Source organism: Carlito syrichta, unplaced genomic scaffold (genome assembly GCF_000164805.1).
Source record: "Carlito syrichta isolate Samal-C Ts95f unplaced genomic scaffold, Tarsius_syrichta-2.0.1 Scaffold313459, whole genome shotgun sequence".
In the NCBI taxonomy this organism is placed as follows: Eukaryota; Metazoa; Chordata; class Mammalia; order Primates; family Tarsiidae; genus Carlito; species Carlito syrichta.
Genome location: NW_007257555.1, coordinates 67,026 through 84,720, shown reverse-complemented (window position 1 = coordinate 84,720; position 17,695 = coordinate 67,026). Strand labels below are relative to the sequence as shown.

Below are 17,695 nucleotides of genomic sequence, written 5' to 3'. Positions count from 1 at the left end.
ACTGATTAATTATTAAAAAAAAAAAAAAAAAAAGAAAGTTAGGGAAATAAAGTTGGGTTTTGAAGCTTCTTGTGGAAGAGCTGGAATTTTAAATTCAAATCCCCATACCCTTGAGATCCTTAGGGATTTGGGGACCCTATGGCAAAAACATCAGAAAGGGAGTCATCAAAAGATGTAGGTCATGCACACATTATCATGTCTCTGAGTTTCATTCCTTCATTGCTTCAATAAATGCTCATGGTGCCCCCATTTTTTACTCAGTTTTACTCAGTTATGGCAATTTGGCCCTGAGAAGGCAGCAGTGCATTGGATAGGCATAGTTTGGGCACACAGGGAATTCACAGTCTAGTGGGAAAGACAGGTGTCTAAGAAGGCATCCCATTGGTTAGAGACCATGAAGCCCTTCAGGGGAGAAAAGAACAAGATATTGTAAGAGTGTGTAACAGAAGAACTGATTCTGAGAAGATTTCTCAAAGGCAGTGAAACAGGGTGTAGTCTGGGTGATAAGTAGAAGTTGCCTGTGTGGGGGCAGGGGGAGAACTTTCCAGAGAGAGGGCAGATCTTAAATGGGATCCTATATGCCCTAGAGGAACTTAAGGACAGTCAGTGCAGTGGGAGAATAGTCTTCTAGGGGGCAGTGGCTTAAAAAATGAGGCAGTAGAAGTGGGTAGGGGCTAGGGAAGACCTTAATCACACAGCATTTGGGTTCTCTCCTGGTTTTCACTAAGGGAGATATTGCCTCTGATTTTCCACTTCTGTATCCCTAGTGCCCCAGTCTGTGAAACAAGAGAGACCCCTGATAAGTGTTTGTGAAAGGAACGATAACTCTCATTCCCAGAGTCCCCAGGGCCTAGGATCTACTATTTAAAAATTTTGATAACTTGTTTCCTTAGAATGCCAACTGAGATTGAACTATTTTTATAGAAATCTCTTGAGAGATGTTTGTCTAAACAGAGTAGCCCTACTGCTATTTGAAACACAATGTTCACTTACATACGCTCACATACACATACATACACACACACACACACACACACACACACACACACACACAGCCAAATCTGTGCACACAAAAGCACCCTCTATTAAGGGGGTGAACAACAGACCTGCCTGATCTCATCTCTGAATAGTTGAGCTATCCCAGTGATCAAGAGCACATGCTTTGGATTGATCCATCAAGCATGTGCTTACTGAGAGCCAGGCACTAAGCTAGGACCTAGGTTGGTTAGAATGTGTTCTTGGCCACTGCCACTTCCTAACTGTGGACCATGGTTGGAAAAATTCCTTGACCTTGACCATCTGTTTCTTCATCTGTAAAGTGGGAATAATGATAATAGTTGTCTCATAGAGTTCTTGTGAAGCTAAAATGGCATACACATACAGACACACAGACGTGTATTTAGATGCACTAACTGAAACATAGGTGATCAACAAATACAATAAATAAATCTCATCATTCTTTCTATTATTAGCGTTAGTCACCTAGTTTTTGCTGTTGTTGTTTTGTAGAGGCAAGGTCTCATTATGTTACCCAGGCTGGTCTCAAACTCCTAGATTCCAGGAATCCTCCCACCTTGGCCTCCCAAAGTTTCTGGGATTTCAGGTGTGAGCCAACACACCTGGCTTAGTCACCTAGTTTTTATTACATACACACACACACACACACACACACACACACACACACTGTGGCACACAAACTACACCATAGTGGATGAGAAACAGATGTGATCAATCAATAAGTATTACTCATTCTTCCTATCTTCCTATTATTAGGATTAGTCAGTCACCTGGTAGTCTTTACTACAGAAACACACACACACACACACACACACACACACTCACACTCACACTCACACACAAGCTCTGAGAATCTGAATTGGTTTCTGACTACCTGCGTTTAATCTGGCACCCTGTCAGCTTCCTGGTCAGCTTTCCCAGGTGCGAGGATTCTGAAACTGCGGTCTGGGCTTCCCTCTGAGGTTTTCAGCCCTGTCGGAAATTTCCCTGCGGCTGCTATTCTCATCTTTGTTTTGCCTCCCGAAAGAGATGATTGATGCGAAGGCCCTGGGCGCCCTCTGCCGGCAGAGGCCTTGCAGGACTCATGGCTGTTGCCCGGGCAGCCGCGAAGGGACCCTGGACCCGAGAGACCATGAGTTGCTGTCTTGTCATTCAGAGCTTCATCCTCTCCAGCCTGCCTCCCTGCTTCCCAGCCTTCCACCCTGGCAGGCCAACTCCCCCCGCCCCATCCATCTTTTCACTCCTTCTCATGCACTTCCTCAGGTCCCTCTCTGCTTCCTAGAAGCTCCCTCCAATAAGAGGGGACATCCGGAGCCAAGGCCCTGCCTCCTGCGGTGTTGCCTACCATACAGCCTCCTGTCATCTCTGTGGGGCTAGATTTCCCTACAGAGATAATAAGATTACTTGATGAGAAGGCAGAGGGATTGGAGAAGAGGTACGTGGGGGTAGAGCAAGTGGCTCTAACTTTCTTCCTCTGCAATTATAAAAAACATTTCCATAGATTTGAAATGGAGACGCCCCCGGGTGGTACAGTGAAAAGATAGATTTGCTTTCAGATCTTGTTTCCCAAATGCACTCAGTAGGTAAGCCCTGGAAACTCCATCTCCATGTTGGTTAAATGGGAAGTGTGATGGTGCCCATCTCGTGGTGTTGGTGTGAAGCTTGGTAAGGTCATGTGGAGAACAGAGCCTGTGATGTGCCACCAAGGCTATAATCAGTGGTAGGCTGCTTCTCTTGGCTGCAGCCTGTCTGTCTCAGTTCTGTGTCTGTCATAGGTAGGGCCTTCAGCACCCTGCACCCGAGCAGTGATGACAAATGTAGAGCCAGGTCACCTCAGATCTCCTACTTCCCAGACTTGTGGCCTTGAGTAGTTACATAACTTCTTTATGCATCAGCTTTTCAGTCTCTAAACCAGGAATTGTAATGGCACCTTATGTCATAGGGTTGTATGAGAACTAAGTGCAAAGTATTTGCAACTGCGCCTGGTACATAGCTGGTGCCCAATAAAAGCCTATTGTTATTATTGCTACTGCACTAAGGCAGGCTGAGTAGCTGTCATGAGCCCAAAATTATAGATGAGAACATTGATATTGGAGTGGTTTTCTTCACATCACACAACTAGGATGTGGTATGGGCAGAACTCACCCTTAGCATCTCCTACCCACAATTGCTAATAGCAGACCCCACAGATTGTTCTACGTGGTCAATTTGTATTTTCCCCACCTGGCTGGGAAGATCCAATTTAGCTCTGTGTCCTTAGCACCCAGCATAGGGCTCTTTCCCAAGTTCATGATCAGCATATGCTAGTTTACTGAATAGGGCATGGACTACTCTCACATCCTGCTACTACTTTTAGAGAAGGTATGTAAGCGGGGCGGGACACACAAAAAACCCCTGGAATTTATTTATAAAAAAATGTGTATTTATTTTTACATGTTTAAACTTCGGTCATCTTCAAAGTACTCGTTGTTTGATGCTACATACTGATTGACATGTTTTTCCCTTTGAGGACTTTTTTCATCTGAGGAAACAAAAAAAAGTCACTCAGGGGGAGATCAGGTGAATAGGTAGAGTGGGGCACAGGGGTCACGCCATTTTGGGTCAAAAACTGCTGAGCACTTTGAGTGGTATGGCCAGCTATGTTTGTAAATCACCTATCATGAAATGGCCAAGCACACTGAAAGAATCTCCAACAAAAATTCACTGATGCCACATGCAGCCTCTCACAACAACACTAGATGGTATACTGATGCCAATAGGTTCCTAGAACAGTTACCTAGTGAGGGAAGCCTGTGCTACAAGGGACCTGCCCTTCAAAAGATAATTTTGGGTTGTTTTTTTTTTTTATCCCTTCTCGTAATCACCAGAGGTTACCTCATAAAGGAAGCATAAGGACACTTAGTCTGTCAAGCCCTGGCTAGTGCTTAAGTCCAGGCTACATGGTGGCATTTTCATTGACTGAAGACTGTCTTTTTCTAGTCACATCCCATTCCCCACTCCCAGGTTTGCAGACAAACCCAAGACTCCCTACCTAGGTAGAACCTGTGATCCCATGCATATAAAAACATAAACGAGTATGACTCCACAGACAGATATGACACCCCCACACACACAACAGTATGCTTAAATGGAAAATGTGGACCTAGAAACTCACAATTATGCATGCGCATGCTAGGGCAGACAGTTCCAGGCTGAGCCAGACCTAGGTATAAATTTCAACCCCACCATGTGTTTACCCTGAATCACATCTGCAATTTAAAGATAATAATATCTATCTTGTGGGGTTGCTGTGAAGATTAAATGGTAGAAATATCTGCAAAGTGCTTAACTAGATGCTAGTAAATTATAAGGATTCAGTAAGTAATAGAGAGGACAATGATGATGATGGTGGTGATACTGGTGATGTTAAAGATGGTGATAATATCACATCTTTCGGACTCAGAAATGAAGATGTTCACTAAATGAATGAATCGATGATGAGCTTCAAAGGTGTCTGGGGTGGGGTGCAGAGACGTAGAGCAGACAGGAAGGTGACCTGGGCCACCCGACACTTTCACAGCTGCTTTCTTTTGAACTGCCTAAGATCCAGGCTTCAAAGGCATTGCTTTGGCATCACATATTTTTGTTTTTGCCTTTCCAATCTTTATTTCAAGGTTGACCATTCCAGGTGGCAAAATGAAGTAATAAACATCCTCCTCCCTTTGTTCTTCTCCTCACTGCCCTCCTCCCTCTCCTCCTCCTCTCCAGATTGTAATTAGTGTCTTCAACTCTGAGGATCTCTGAATACAAAAGGACCTCAAAAGTCGTATTTAACACAGAAATGTCCTTGATACCATCCAAGCCAACTGGTTATCAAGTTTCCTGCTTGCACCATCCCAGCAACAGGGAGCTCACCACCTGTCTTGGAGATCTGTTATCTAAAAGAATGAAACCTGCTTCCTTGTGCTACACTATCATTACCCTCTTCTCAAAATTCCCTTTTTTGAGACAAAAGCGCTTGATTTTTTTAAGGTCTTCCGGGGATCTGTCTTCTGTTCCCTGGAATTACCCTATAAGGAAGGGACAAAGTACCTAAAGAAATTGGGGCAGGGCCAGGTGTGGTGGCTCATACCTATAATCACAGCACTTTGGGAGGCCAAGGTGAGAAGATTGCCTGAGCCTATGGGTTCGACACCAGCCTGGGCAACTTGACAAGAATTCATGTCTACAATAAATCAAGAAAAATTAGCTGGGCATGATGGTGTGTGCCTGTAGTTCCAGTTACTTGGAAGGTTGAGGTGAAAGGATTGCCTGAGCACAGAAGTTTGAGGATGTAGTGGCCATGAGTACGCCACTGCACTCCAGTCTGGGGCAACAGAGTGAGACTCCGACTCAAAGAAAAAAAAGAAAAAGAAAAAGAAATTGGGGCAGGGAAGAGAACACTAGCCTGGGAGACAGGAGACATGGATTTGAGTCTAATCCCTTGGTTGTCATTGAGCAAGTCACTCCCCTTCTCAATGCCTCAGTTTTCCTATCTGTAAAAGGAGGAGCTTGAGCCAAAAAAAAACCAAAAAAAACTCTTCGGGCTCTTCCACTTAAACAAACATCATTTTTCCAAGTCTTTTTTTCCTGCTTAATCTTGCCCCCTTGTTCTTCAAACACTCCACACTATTCTCAGTTCTCTCACATCCTGGTTCAACATTGTCATTGCTTATGCAAGGGGACATTTAGCAGCCAAATATACCGTTTATAGAGCATCAGAGAGCATCTTAAACAATTGGCAGCTTTATCCCATTAAGTGTTTACAACAGCCCTGAGATCCAAATCTCACTTTATAGACAAGGAAACTGAGGTTCTGAGAGGAACAGTAGCTTGCCTGAGATCATACAGCCAGAAAGCAATGGGGCCAAAATTTGAACCCCAGCCTGCCTGATTCAGGAGCCTGTACCGAGCACCATGTTCTCAGGGCTGGGATTCAGGAAGCCAGAGGCATAACAGCAAAGCCACCCACCCAGGAGTCTCTATTCTGACTATAGCCTCCTGCCTTTTTGCTCTGCAGCACCCAGCAGCCTCCACTTCCTCAATCTGGCAGTCTCTCTGCTCCTCTCCACAGGGAGAACAACTTCATCAAGGACTTTCCCCAGTTGGCCGACGGGCTGTTGGTGATCCCACTGCCGGTGGAGGAGCAGTGCCGGGGGGTCCTATCTGAGCCCCTCCCGGACCTCCAACTGCTCACTGGTAAGACACACGTGTCGGACCCTCTCCAGGTTTCCTGACCACTCATTTAGTCTCCAGATGCATATTGGTCCTCAGCAGATCCAAGCTGGGCTAACTAGACCTCCTCTTTCACAAGGGATGGGATAGGAAAGGGACTTGCCACTGTTGGGGCTCCTCCTAGGGACTGTGCCACTGATACCCCAGGCTCTTCAAGGAGAGGCACCTCACTGAGAAAAGAGTTTTCGCCTCTGTGCCTGAGTCTCAAAACATTTTTTACTTTCATTGACAAATCTGATATTTTTTCCACTTTCAGTATTTTGGTTTTTTGGTTCGCTTTAAGGTGATTCTAAAGTAATATCAGTGAATTCACCAAGCAAAAGTCTCTCCCGTTTGAAAGCACTTGAGTTACATAGCTTGTTTTTGTTTTTTTTTACATGGGCACTGAGCCATCCATCGGGTGGGTATTATGTTCCCCATTTTATAGATAAGGAATCTAGGACTCAGAGAGGTGAAGGGACCAGCCCAAGGTCACATAGCATATCTGCCAGGACTAGAAACTGAGTGCCATAGCATCAAGTCTTTTGCCCTTTCATTCCCTTCTGCAGCAACTTCTGCCCCTGCAACCATTCTCTCTCCCTACTGGGAAGTTGTCTTTTGCAGGCTTTCCTGAGACTCCATATTTTCTGTCCTACCCGGGATGCCCTTCTACTCCTCCTTTTATTCCCCTCTTTCCTCTTCTTCCCTTTCCTTGAGAAATTTTTTGAGATGTAAGAGTCCCAACTTTGCCTTTGTGATACAGGAGTTGTGTGTGTCATCCATTGCCCAGGGAGAATGACCACCCTGATGGATGATCAAACTCTCTCACTGAGAAAATAATTGCTCCAGGGAAAACCCTGCAAAGTGACAGACTTAGGTTTAAATCTCAGTTCTATCACTTTCAAGCTCTGGGAGACCTTGGGCAAGTCACCTAAGCTCCACAAACCTCTCCTGTAAAATGGGATAAATGGAGGAGAAAACCCACATGGGCTGAGGGCCTCCTGGGGGCCAAGCACTGTTGATGTGTTAACCCACCCACGTAACCCTGCAAGGGTGCTATTGCGAAGGGTGTGAACTCCTCCAGGGCCATGTGACTAGTCCATTGTCACATCAGGATTTAAGCATAGCCGGCCTTGACTCCAAAGCTGATGCTGTATCCACTGTCTTACGTCACCCTCCTGACCTGTCCTGCTTCAAAGAGGGTCCTAGATATAGATCAAATGAGATCATAGATGTAAAAGATGTCTTGGAAATTGTGTCCAGAAATATATATGCCTTAATTTTTGTTTCCATAAGATAATAGAATTTCTTGTTCAAAGGCATCTAGTCCAGACCTCCTAACTAATGAGAAATCAGGTCTACAATATCCCTTGTGAGTAATTGTTGCTCTTTGGATACTCTGAGTGTTGGGGAGGTCACCACTTCCTAAAACAGACATTTTTGTGGTCCGTGGGGAGGTGCTGTGTTCTAGTGGAAAGGCCCCTGAAACTGTCACTGATCCTTTTATGTCCTAGGACAGTTTCCCTCTCTGAGCCTTAGTTCCTCCCTCTGTAAAATGGGGTATAACAATTATTTTTCAGGCTGATGGTGAGAAATAGAAATGTAGATTAAAATGGGACACTATGGATCTCTGTTGGTGGTACAGATTGATATGATTATTTATTTTGACTTGGCGTTCTTTGGATGTTTCCTGATAAAGGAATGGTTACAGTTCAAGAGTTTATTGGTTCTTTTTTTTTAATTACCAGAACAAATTTCTCACCCCATTCCAGACCTTCATTCTGGGAATAGTAGGGCTGGATGGGAGTCAGGGTTAGAGGAGCCCAGGGATGGGTTTATGATCAGGAATGGAGTGTGAGTGAGCCAGTCAGTTAGTAGGTATTTATTGAGAGACCACTATGTGTCAGGCAGGCTCTGTTCTAGGCTCTGTATATGTGGGAATACAGACTCAGCCTCAGGGGGCTGGCATTCCAGGAGAGAAGATTCTATTTCAGGCTTGAATCTAGGAAGGAGCAAATAGGATTAGTGAAGAACAGAGTAATGGCCACTTATGGAATAGCCCAGGGACAAGGGGAGGGGTAAAGGAGATGAATGTATAAATTACCTGATAATCAGAAGTATTTCTTTTTTCCTTTGTGACATCATGCCACCAAATGAGAGAGCCGCCTCAACAGCCTGCATCAAAATGTCCTGCTCCCTCTGTTGGAGATGGGCCTTGGTTGCAGACACCCGCACCAAGCCTGCTTTGAACATGGATGAGCAGCGATGGAAGAGGCAGAGGCTGTCTGAGCCCCATGACTGAGTCTTCTTGTGCGGAGAATTTTCTCTGCCCTAAGTCAGAGACATGACCCTCCCTTTCTTTCCTCTACTATATCTCCTATTCTCCCCAGCCTCTGCAAAGGAAGGACAGGAGAGGCAGGGCAGATAAACAGAGAGGACAAATTTATAACAAAACAACCTTGCTCCAGTGGACATATCTTTGGGGATCATGAATATTTTACCTTGAAATGAAAACCTCTGAAAAATTATTTTACTCCTGAAAAGGCTAAGGAGGAAAAAAAAAATGTTGACAGTAATGGACAGCTTTAATACAGCAGTAATGTCCAGAAAGAAATCATTTGTTCCAATGAGATTCTCATTTTAATCTTGGTATCAAATATCTCTTTAAGTGCCTACTCACCAGGGGACAAGAGAAAAGGATGGGAAATATGCCTGCCATTTGCAAAGGCAAAAGAAAGCACAGATACATAGCAACAGTAATAATAACTGCTGATGTGACTAGCATCTTTTTTATGTATTTTTTCCTGATTATAAAGAATAGAGTTTACAAAGTTTAGGGTAGAACATTTAGAAAATGGAGATACATATAAATCAGAAACAAGAATTTTTCATACACTTACAAAGTTAACCACTTGCTAATGTTTTGTCATGTGTGGGTTTTTTTGTTTGTTTGTTTATACTTGCATTTCTTGAAATGCATTTTATGAGATACGAGTTCCATTGTACCTCTGTATAGAAAGGGTTCCATGGTCAAAGCACACTATGTTCCTGGAGTCTTAAACTGCATATTAGCCAGACGCAGTAGATCACACCTGCAATCCCAGCATTTCGAGAGGCTGAGGCAAGAGGATTGCTTGTGCCTAGCCATTGTCTCTACCAAAAAATAAAAAATTAGCCATGTGTGGAAGGCTGAGATGGAAGTATCACCTGAGCCTACGAGGTTAAGGCTGCAGTGAGCTGTGATTATGCCACTGCACTCTAGTCTGGGCAACAGAGTGAGACCCTGACCCAAAAAAAAAAAAAAAAAAAAGATATTAATCTCTTCAAAGTGTTGAGAAATTCTACAGATTAGCTTTATTTGGCCACTGTTGCTCAGTTTCACTTGAAATGGGAAATGTTTATGTATACGTGTATTTTATTTAATGCTTATGACTATCCATGTTAAGAAACATGGTCTACACAGGGGTCAGCAAACATAAAGGAAAAGATAATAAATGTTAGTCTTTGCAAGTAGTGTCTGTTGCAACTGCTCAACTCTGCAATCTAATGCAAAAGCAGCTATAGACAAGATGTAACAAATCAGCCGGTTTGCTGGCCCCTGGTCTACATGTACAGCATTTCTAGGTTAACAAAGGGCTTCCTTGCTTGAGTCTCACAATATGCCTATGAAATGAGATCATCAGAGATAGCTGTGGTGTCAGATGGGAAAATTGAGGTGTGGAGATGTCTAGTGTTTGGTAGCAAGTTACCAAGAGGGTTAGGTGGGACATAGATCTGACCTAAGGTTGCTCTTGCTTGTAAGATAAAGGGGCCTTTCAAGCTGTTGAGCAGAGAGAAAAAGTAGAGAGGGAGGGGGGTGAGATCAGAGGCCAGGAAGAAGACGGGAGATGAGGTTCAGATAAAATTGTCAAATGAATGAAAGCGTGCACTTCTAAGAGTTAGCGATTACCTGAGCCAAGACCAGCAGAGTAAGCATTGTGGTATGACGTATCCAGATTCTGGGCTCACATGACCATCTTATTTCCTCTCACAGGAGATATCAGGTATGACGAGGCCATGGGCTACCCCATGGTACAGCAGTGGAGGGTCCGGAGCAACCTCTACCGTGTGAAGCTCAGCACTATCACCCTCTCAGCAGGTGAGGATCACTTCTGGAGCAGCCAAGGGCCTGGTTCCCAAGTTCGTGGGGGGTCCCAGGGCCTATACTGGCACTGGGGAGATTGAGGAAACGAGGCTGCACCCCCTCTGCCCTCAAGAAGAAGCCTCTGGAAGCCTCTGAGCAGGGTGTGGAAGAATGAATAGGAGAGTGGGGATAAACAATAGTCTAAGTAGCATTTATGTTCTTGGAGTATTTCAAGCTTGTGAGTTGTAAATTCTGTTCAGGTACCAATTCCTCTTCCTCTCCTGGCTAAATTATTTTCCTGCCCATCTCCTATATATCAATAATATAGAACTCTCACTGTCCATCCCCCAACACACATCACCCACAGTTTACCCACATGAACCCTAAGCTCCAGCAGATGGGGACAATTTGTAGTGCTCAAAATGGAACCTGTTCTTTCATTCCTCTGATTTTGCATATACTGTTCCCTCTGCCTAGATCTCCTTGCCTTAAGAACATAGACTGTAGTACTCTGATGCCTCCCATTCTCCATTCTCCCAGAACAACTCAAGAAATTCCCTGTGCTTAAATATTTGTATCAAAGCACTAATAAGCACTTGATTCTCATCTGAATCTTGTCTGTCTCCCCAACTGACCTGAGGACTGCCGGCAGGGCTTGGGTTTTACTTATTCTAGTATTCCCAGAAACTAGCAAAGATTCAGCACATGGTGCTCATGTATGCTGGGGAAATACTAAAAATGAAAACCTAAAAATAAGCAATGAAAGAAGGAATCTGGAAAGATGAGACCTGGACTATGATTTCCTACCCTTGTTCTTACTCATAATGCAGTCACTGGTTTACTGTCTCAATGTCCCCAAATTATCCATGAATGCTTTTCTTGTCTTTTCTTTTTCAATATTGCTTTGTTTGTCTGCAAAATGGAGCTCTTATAGCCTGGAAATTGGAAGACTTCACCCTGTGGGAAGTACAAATAATAATTATGGCTGACATCTGCCAAGTACCTTATAAGGTTTCATATCTTGTGACTTGGAACAGAACTGTGGGGAAGGCATTGTTTAATCCCTTTTTCTTCAAATAAGGAAACTGAGAGTCAGAGAGGTTATGTAACATGCCTAAGGTCACACAGCTAGTAAGTGGCAGAATAGGGAGCAGAGCAGAGATTTGATTGCAGTTTGTCTGCCTGGATAGGAGTCATAGGGCATCCCCAAGGCATTGTTATTTATTACTTAGCAAAACCCAGCTCATTTTTAACACTACTGTATTAATTGCCCAGTTGCATGAGTTAACACGTTGATGGAGAGGGGGTGTTTTCATCAAACACCCATTTTTTGAGCCCTATTTCCGTTTTTTTCACCACCCCCTCACAATGAACTTGTGAATAAGACTGTGATGTTCTTATTAGAACTACAAAGGTATATCTGCTTTAATTAATCAATAATGATGCTCTGGAAAACCCCTTTGTAAATCAAACGTTGGCAAATCGGAGCTCATTTTTAATGCTGGAGAGAAGGTTGCTCTTTTACATTTTACTTTGATGTGGCATGGGATTGACAGTTTTTATAATAATTGTGGGCGGTGTGTTTGCTGTGCCCCTGGAACTGGGCCATGTGCCCGGTTGGGATGTACATGTGGGGAGTATGCATGTATAGATTCAGAGACAAATAAAACAGACCTTTTGTCTTCAAGGCAGTGCACTGAAGGTGCAGAGAGTAGGTGCTACTGGCCATGATGGTGGGAAAGGCTTCTTGGAGGAGAGGTGACTTCCAGGGGCCTTGAAGCACGGGTGTGACTTAGGGAGAACATAGGGAGGCCATTTCCAGGGTGTGTGTGTGTGTGTGTGTGTGTGTGTGTGTATGTATGTGTGTATGTGTGTGTAGGGTAGGTTAGTGAGGATACAAGTGAATAAAGGATAATATAGATCCCAGGTCATGTTCAGGACAAATAAGAAAGCTAATTTGGCCGGACTCGTTGCCTCAGCCTGTAATCCCAGTGCTTTGGGAGGCCAAGGTGAGTGGATTGCCTGAGCCCACAGGTTCGAGACCTGCCTGGGCAACTTGGCAAGACCTCATCTCTACAAAAAATCAAAAATTAGCTGGGCCTGGTAGCATGCACCTGTAGTTCCAGCTACTTGGAAGCCTGAGGCAGAAGGACCACTAGAGCCCAGCAGGTCGAGGCTGCAGTGGCCGGGAGCGGATACTGCACTCCAGTCTGAGTGACAGAGTGAGACTCCAACTCAAAAAAAAACAAAAAAAGAAAGCTAATTTGGCTGGAGTTAAAGCCTGGTGAGGGTGGCTGTTGAGAGATGGCCTTGTAGTCTTGAGCACCCAGATAAGGCCAGGCTTTATTCAGTAGCAGTGAGGAACTGGGGAAGGCATTAACACCCCTGGAAGAATAGCATGGTCATGTGCCTGCTTGAGGATGAGAGGGGAGCAGTTGTTACTAAGTTATTGCTCTGCTAGGTGCTGAGGACTTAGCACAGGAGTAAGGGAAATAGAACAGCAAGAAGGATCTGTAGCAATCTGGAGAGAAAGAATATACCACTGTTAGAGGGCAGAACAGCAGAGATAGAGAAGCAATGCTACAGGAAGCTAAAGCAGGGATCAGATCCATGGACATGGAATACATGCTGAGCCTGGGGGATTGTGACCCCAGGACTTCAGCCTTGGACAGGAAGCCCTGGTTTAGCTTGTGCAAGGGAAAGGGTGAGCAGAAATAAACTTGAATCCAGCTCCTCTAGCTAGGGGACCAAGGAAAGTCACTCATAGTAGTATCTCAGCTGTGACTTGCTCATTACACAGTGGGGATTGTTTTTGTCGAGGTTATTACGGTGTTCTGGCTGAGGTTAAGTTAGATACAGGGGTGGAACATCTAGCGGTTTTCCTGGTTCACATTAGTTGCTTGGAGAGTAGACATCAGCTTTGATTTCCTGATTGTGTCTTTCAAGTCCCCATGGTCTAGGTCACTGAATTTACGTCGTCTTCTCTGGCAGATTCTTTCTTGGTTGTAGTGTCTGATGTGTCCACCAGAGAGAGCATTATTTGCTGTATGAGGGAGGGAATGCTGTGTATGTTTGGACCAGTGCAGCCGCCAGACTGCCAGAGCAGTGATGGGTAAGGCACCAAATGCAGGTGGAAAGATCCCCCTGCCACTATCTAACTTGCTAGCTACCAGACTCCCATGTCTGATCATCTCCACATGCTCCTCCTCTACCCAGGATTCACCAATGTGCTCAAGATCTTGACCAAGGAGAGCAGTCGGGAGGAGCTGCTGTCCTTCATCCAGCACTATGGCTCCCACTACATCGCAGAGGCCCTCTACGGCTCAGAGCTCACCTGCATCATCCACTTTCCCAGCAAGAAGGTCCAGCAGCAGCTGTGGCTCCAGTATCAGAAAGGTAAGCCCAGAGTGCCTGCTGAAGGTGGCAGTCAGGCAGATGTAGAGGGAAGGTGACTAGGAAGACAGCTGAGCTGCCTTAGGTCTAAATCCTCGCACTGCCATGTAGAAGATGTGTGGCCTTAAGCACATCCCTGTCTCTCTCTGGGCTTCAGTGTTGCCATGGGCAGAATGAAGGACCTTATGATGATTTTGCAGGATTCTTTGGTTCAGGCATTTTCTGAGGCCCCAAGTTAGTGTTCTGGACCCAGAACTCTGGGCTTCTCCTGCAGGCTCTTTGTTTCCTGCCTCATCTTCTAAAAATAACTGCCAGGAATCAGGGTGGGGTCAGTGAGTGGTGTCTCCCTGACACCTTCTTCTTTTCAGGCTTTCTGGGAGAAAAGCTATCCCTCCTCTGAAAAAACTCACCTCTTGCCCACAGGAAGCATTTCCAGTCTGTCCCATAGAGGGGTTTTTATCCTCAAGGAGGGTCACCAGAACTTACTTCCCTCTGAATCTCAATTGTTGTCAGGATTGGAATTCTCCAGACCAGATGGAGGAGACCAGTCTCTGCCACTCACCTTGGGAAGATTATTCCCTTCCTACCTCAGTTTTCTCTTCCTGTGAAACGGGCACTTAAGGAGCTATTCTTGTCTACTTCCCACACTAAAGGGAAGTAGTTTATGTAACAGCATTTTGAGAAAGTTAGAATATTGTACACATACTAAGAGTTCAGTGTATTTATACTCCCATTTCACATATGGGAAAATGAATCTCAGAAACACCAAGCCAGCCAGGTGTGGTGGCTAACACCTATAATCCTAGCACTTTGGGAGGCTGAGGTGAGAGGATTGCCTGAGCTCACGGGTTCAAGACCAACCTGGGAAACTTGGTGAGACCTCAACTCTACAATAAATAAAAAATTAGTCGGACGTGGTGGCATGTTCCTATTGTTCCAGCTACTTGGAAGGCTGAGGTGGAAGGATCATCTGAGCCCAGTAGGTCGAGTGGCTGTGAGCGTGCCTCTGCACTCCAGTCTGGTCAATAGAGTGAGACTCTAACTTAAAAAAAAAAAAAAGAATCGCCAAGCCAAATGCCCAAACACACACAACTAATAAGTAGCAGGGTTAGAACTAGAGCACAGGGTTTGCTGACTGGCTGGCTGCAAAAGCCCATGTTTCTTCTCTATACTGAAGAGCTTCTTGTTATATATAATACTATTATTATCAATTAATTATAAAAGAAAGTTTCTCAATTGATGGAAAGGGTGAGGGGTAATATTAAAAATGTGCTTGCATCTTCTTCATACAGTTCAGTCACCCTATCTCCAGGAACTGAATCAACCATCATTTATAGAACCACAGTGTGGGAGCTGGAAGGGACTTTGAAGATTCCATTGAGCTCAGCACTACAATTAGGCAAGGGGGAAGAAGGGAGTGTACACATAGCTCCACGTGGCAGGGTCAAGACCTAGTGGGGTGCTCTATACCCCTCATCTAGTGCTTCTCATGCAGCCACACATTTCTGACTGGATGCAGCCCTGGCCCCACGCCTGTCCCATCTCCAGAACCCTTCCCTTTCATCCCCTGGGGCTTTGCATCCTCAGTCCCACTCTTACCCCTTCCTGCTTCCTGCGTACAACTGTGTGGGGGGCACAGGGTATGGTTTATGGGCACTGGGGATATAATTGAGTTGTCTGGGAATAGCTCCGTTTTATGGCTGTGACAATGACAGCCTTTAAGGAAGTGCATTAAATCAATAGAAGTCTCATTGTGCTACCCTATAAATAATGTGACACATCATTAAGCAGGGCAATAAGCTTCAGGACTTTGAAGTAATACAATTAGGTTATGTTTATAAAAACCTTCACTCACTGTGGCCACTGAACTAATTTGCTCCATACCACATTTGGGGCCTGGGATGCCACTCTGATGCTAAGTCCCACCCCATCTTCATTCTTGGCTGGCTTCAGGCCTCGGACTTGACTTTCTCATTGCAGAAAATCCCACTCCTTATATAGTTGATGCATGGAATCTGTTAGAACTAAGATGGAAAAGAGGGGCAGAAAGAATGCTGAAACAGCATCTGGGCCCCCCTCAAGACCTGGCTTGCCACAAACTTACCAGGTTAACTTGATATTTTCCTCTCTGGACTTCTAATCTGCAAGGGCACTTTTCTCCCTTCTGCCATCTGTACTTGCTCCCAAGAAGAGCACAGGTGATGCACTGAGGCCAACTGTTCTATATGTATTTCTTCCTCTCTATCTCCACCTGCAATAACCAGATTATAGGTCAAATACTCCAGTTTTATTTTTTTATATTTAGGAATGATTCTAGGGAGTGGGGAGATGAGAAGCTGGGGACTTGCCTCTGCAGAGATGAAAGAACCCTTTGGACTCATAGATAGCCGGCATTTCTTCACTTCCCAGCCATCAGTTATGTGTCACTGACATCTGCTAAACACTGGGAACCAGGCCAGGAAGAATCTGGGCTTGGGTACTAATAACTTGGAGGGCAGAGCTTATGAGAAGAGGAGAGATAATTCAGTGTTGAAGTGGGATAGATGTGATTTCACATTCTGATTCCTCCTTCTACTCACCTGCCAGATAACCTCGGGTAAAGGAACTTCTAAGTCTCAGGTTCCTTATATGTTAAATGAGGGATAGATAATAATTCCCTGTCTTGACTTTGGGGATAATAAACTTAAAAAATGCAAGTAAAATGCCTGGCACATAGTAGGAACATAAAAACTGGTGGCTTGTGGCCAGGCGCAGTGACTCACGCCTATAATCCCAGCACTTTGGGAGGCTGAGGTGAGAGTATTACCTGAGCCCAAGGGTTAGAGACCAACCCAGGCAACTTGGTCAGAACTCATCTCTACAATAAAAAAAAAAAAATTAGCTGGGCGTGGCAGCACGTGCCTGTATTTCCAGCTACTTGGAAGGCTGAGGCAGAAGGATCACCTGAGCCCAGCAGGTTGAGGCTGTGGTGGCCGTGAGCATGCCACTGTACTCCAGCCTGGGCAACAGAGTGAGACTCCAACTCAAAAAAAAAAAAAAAAAAATGATGACTTGAAATAGAACTAAAATTGTGAGTATAAGCCAAAGATCCTAGTCCTGGACCTGTCCCTTGATAATGTGTAACCTCATTTCTTCCTGTGATCTACGTAGGTTACTAGAAGATGACAATCCCTGCAAATGTCTTTTTAACTCTGGGGGAAGATGGGAATGGAAGGATTCTAGGAGTCTTCATAATTTATGAAATCTCTGAAATCTAAGTCTCAGGCAGTGGTTTATTGACAGGAAGGGCCAAGCTTTGTAGAATAGGTTGGGGAAAATAGACCACACAGGGCATGGATAACAACCAAGAACATCTGTAAAGCCCTCACAGTTTACTTATGGACTTCCTTTGATCCTTCCATCTACCCATGAAGCAAAGAAGACAAGGTACTCCTACCCCTTTACAGAAGGGGAACCTAAACATGGAGGAAAAAAAGGGGCACAGTTCGTTAATGAAGTATAAAGTGTCTGAATCCCAGTCTGAGCCCAGTGCTTGCTTTCTTCTAGATCTGGTGTCCCTAGATACTAGAAACAAGTGTCCCAGCCTTTCCAGGCTTAGCAGTGATGGAACTCCGGCCACTATTATGATCTGGGGAAGCCACTGGAAATTTTCTGGGAAGCCAAGGGAGATGGGGGTAAATGTGCCTGATTAAAATATTTCCCACAAGAGGTTGGTTTTACTCTCATTCCCCTAAATGCTGCTAAGTGTGCATTCCATAGGAAAATAAAGTCACATTTATCATTCCTTAATTTTGGGGGTTTACTAAACATTTCCCAAGTGCTTATTCTCTACACTCCTTGTGCCAGGTTCTGATTATGGAAGGCGAAGGATATGTGTTTGTGAAGGAATTGTTCATTCTGTGTGTATGTGAGAGAGAAAGCAAGAGAGTG

The 17,695-nt window shown here is 44.7% G+C and overlaps 1 protein-coding gene across 1 annotated transcript in view; it reads left to right on the top strand.

Moving 5' to 3' along the window:
- The window catches only part of LOC103273039 (astrotactin-2), a 358,841-nt gene that overhangs the window by 286,621 nt on the left and 54,525 nt on the right, over positions 1-17,695 (top strand). The window contains exons 9-11 of the mRNA XM_021718790.1: positions 6,110-6,234; positions 10,283-10,387; positions 13,589-13,768. Of these exons, the coding sequence (XP_021574465.1) occupies positions 6,110-6,234; positions 10,283-10,387; positions 13,589-13,768 (410 nt within the window). The remainder of the gene's footprint in view (positions 1-6,109; positions 6,235-10,282; positions 10,388-13,588; positions 13,769-17,695) is intronic.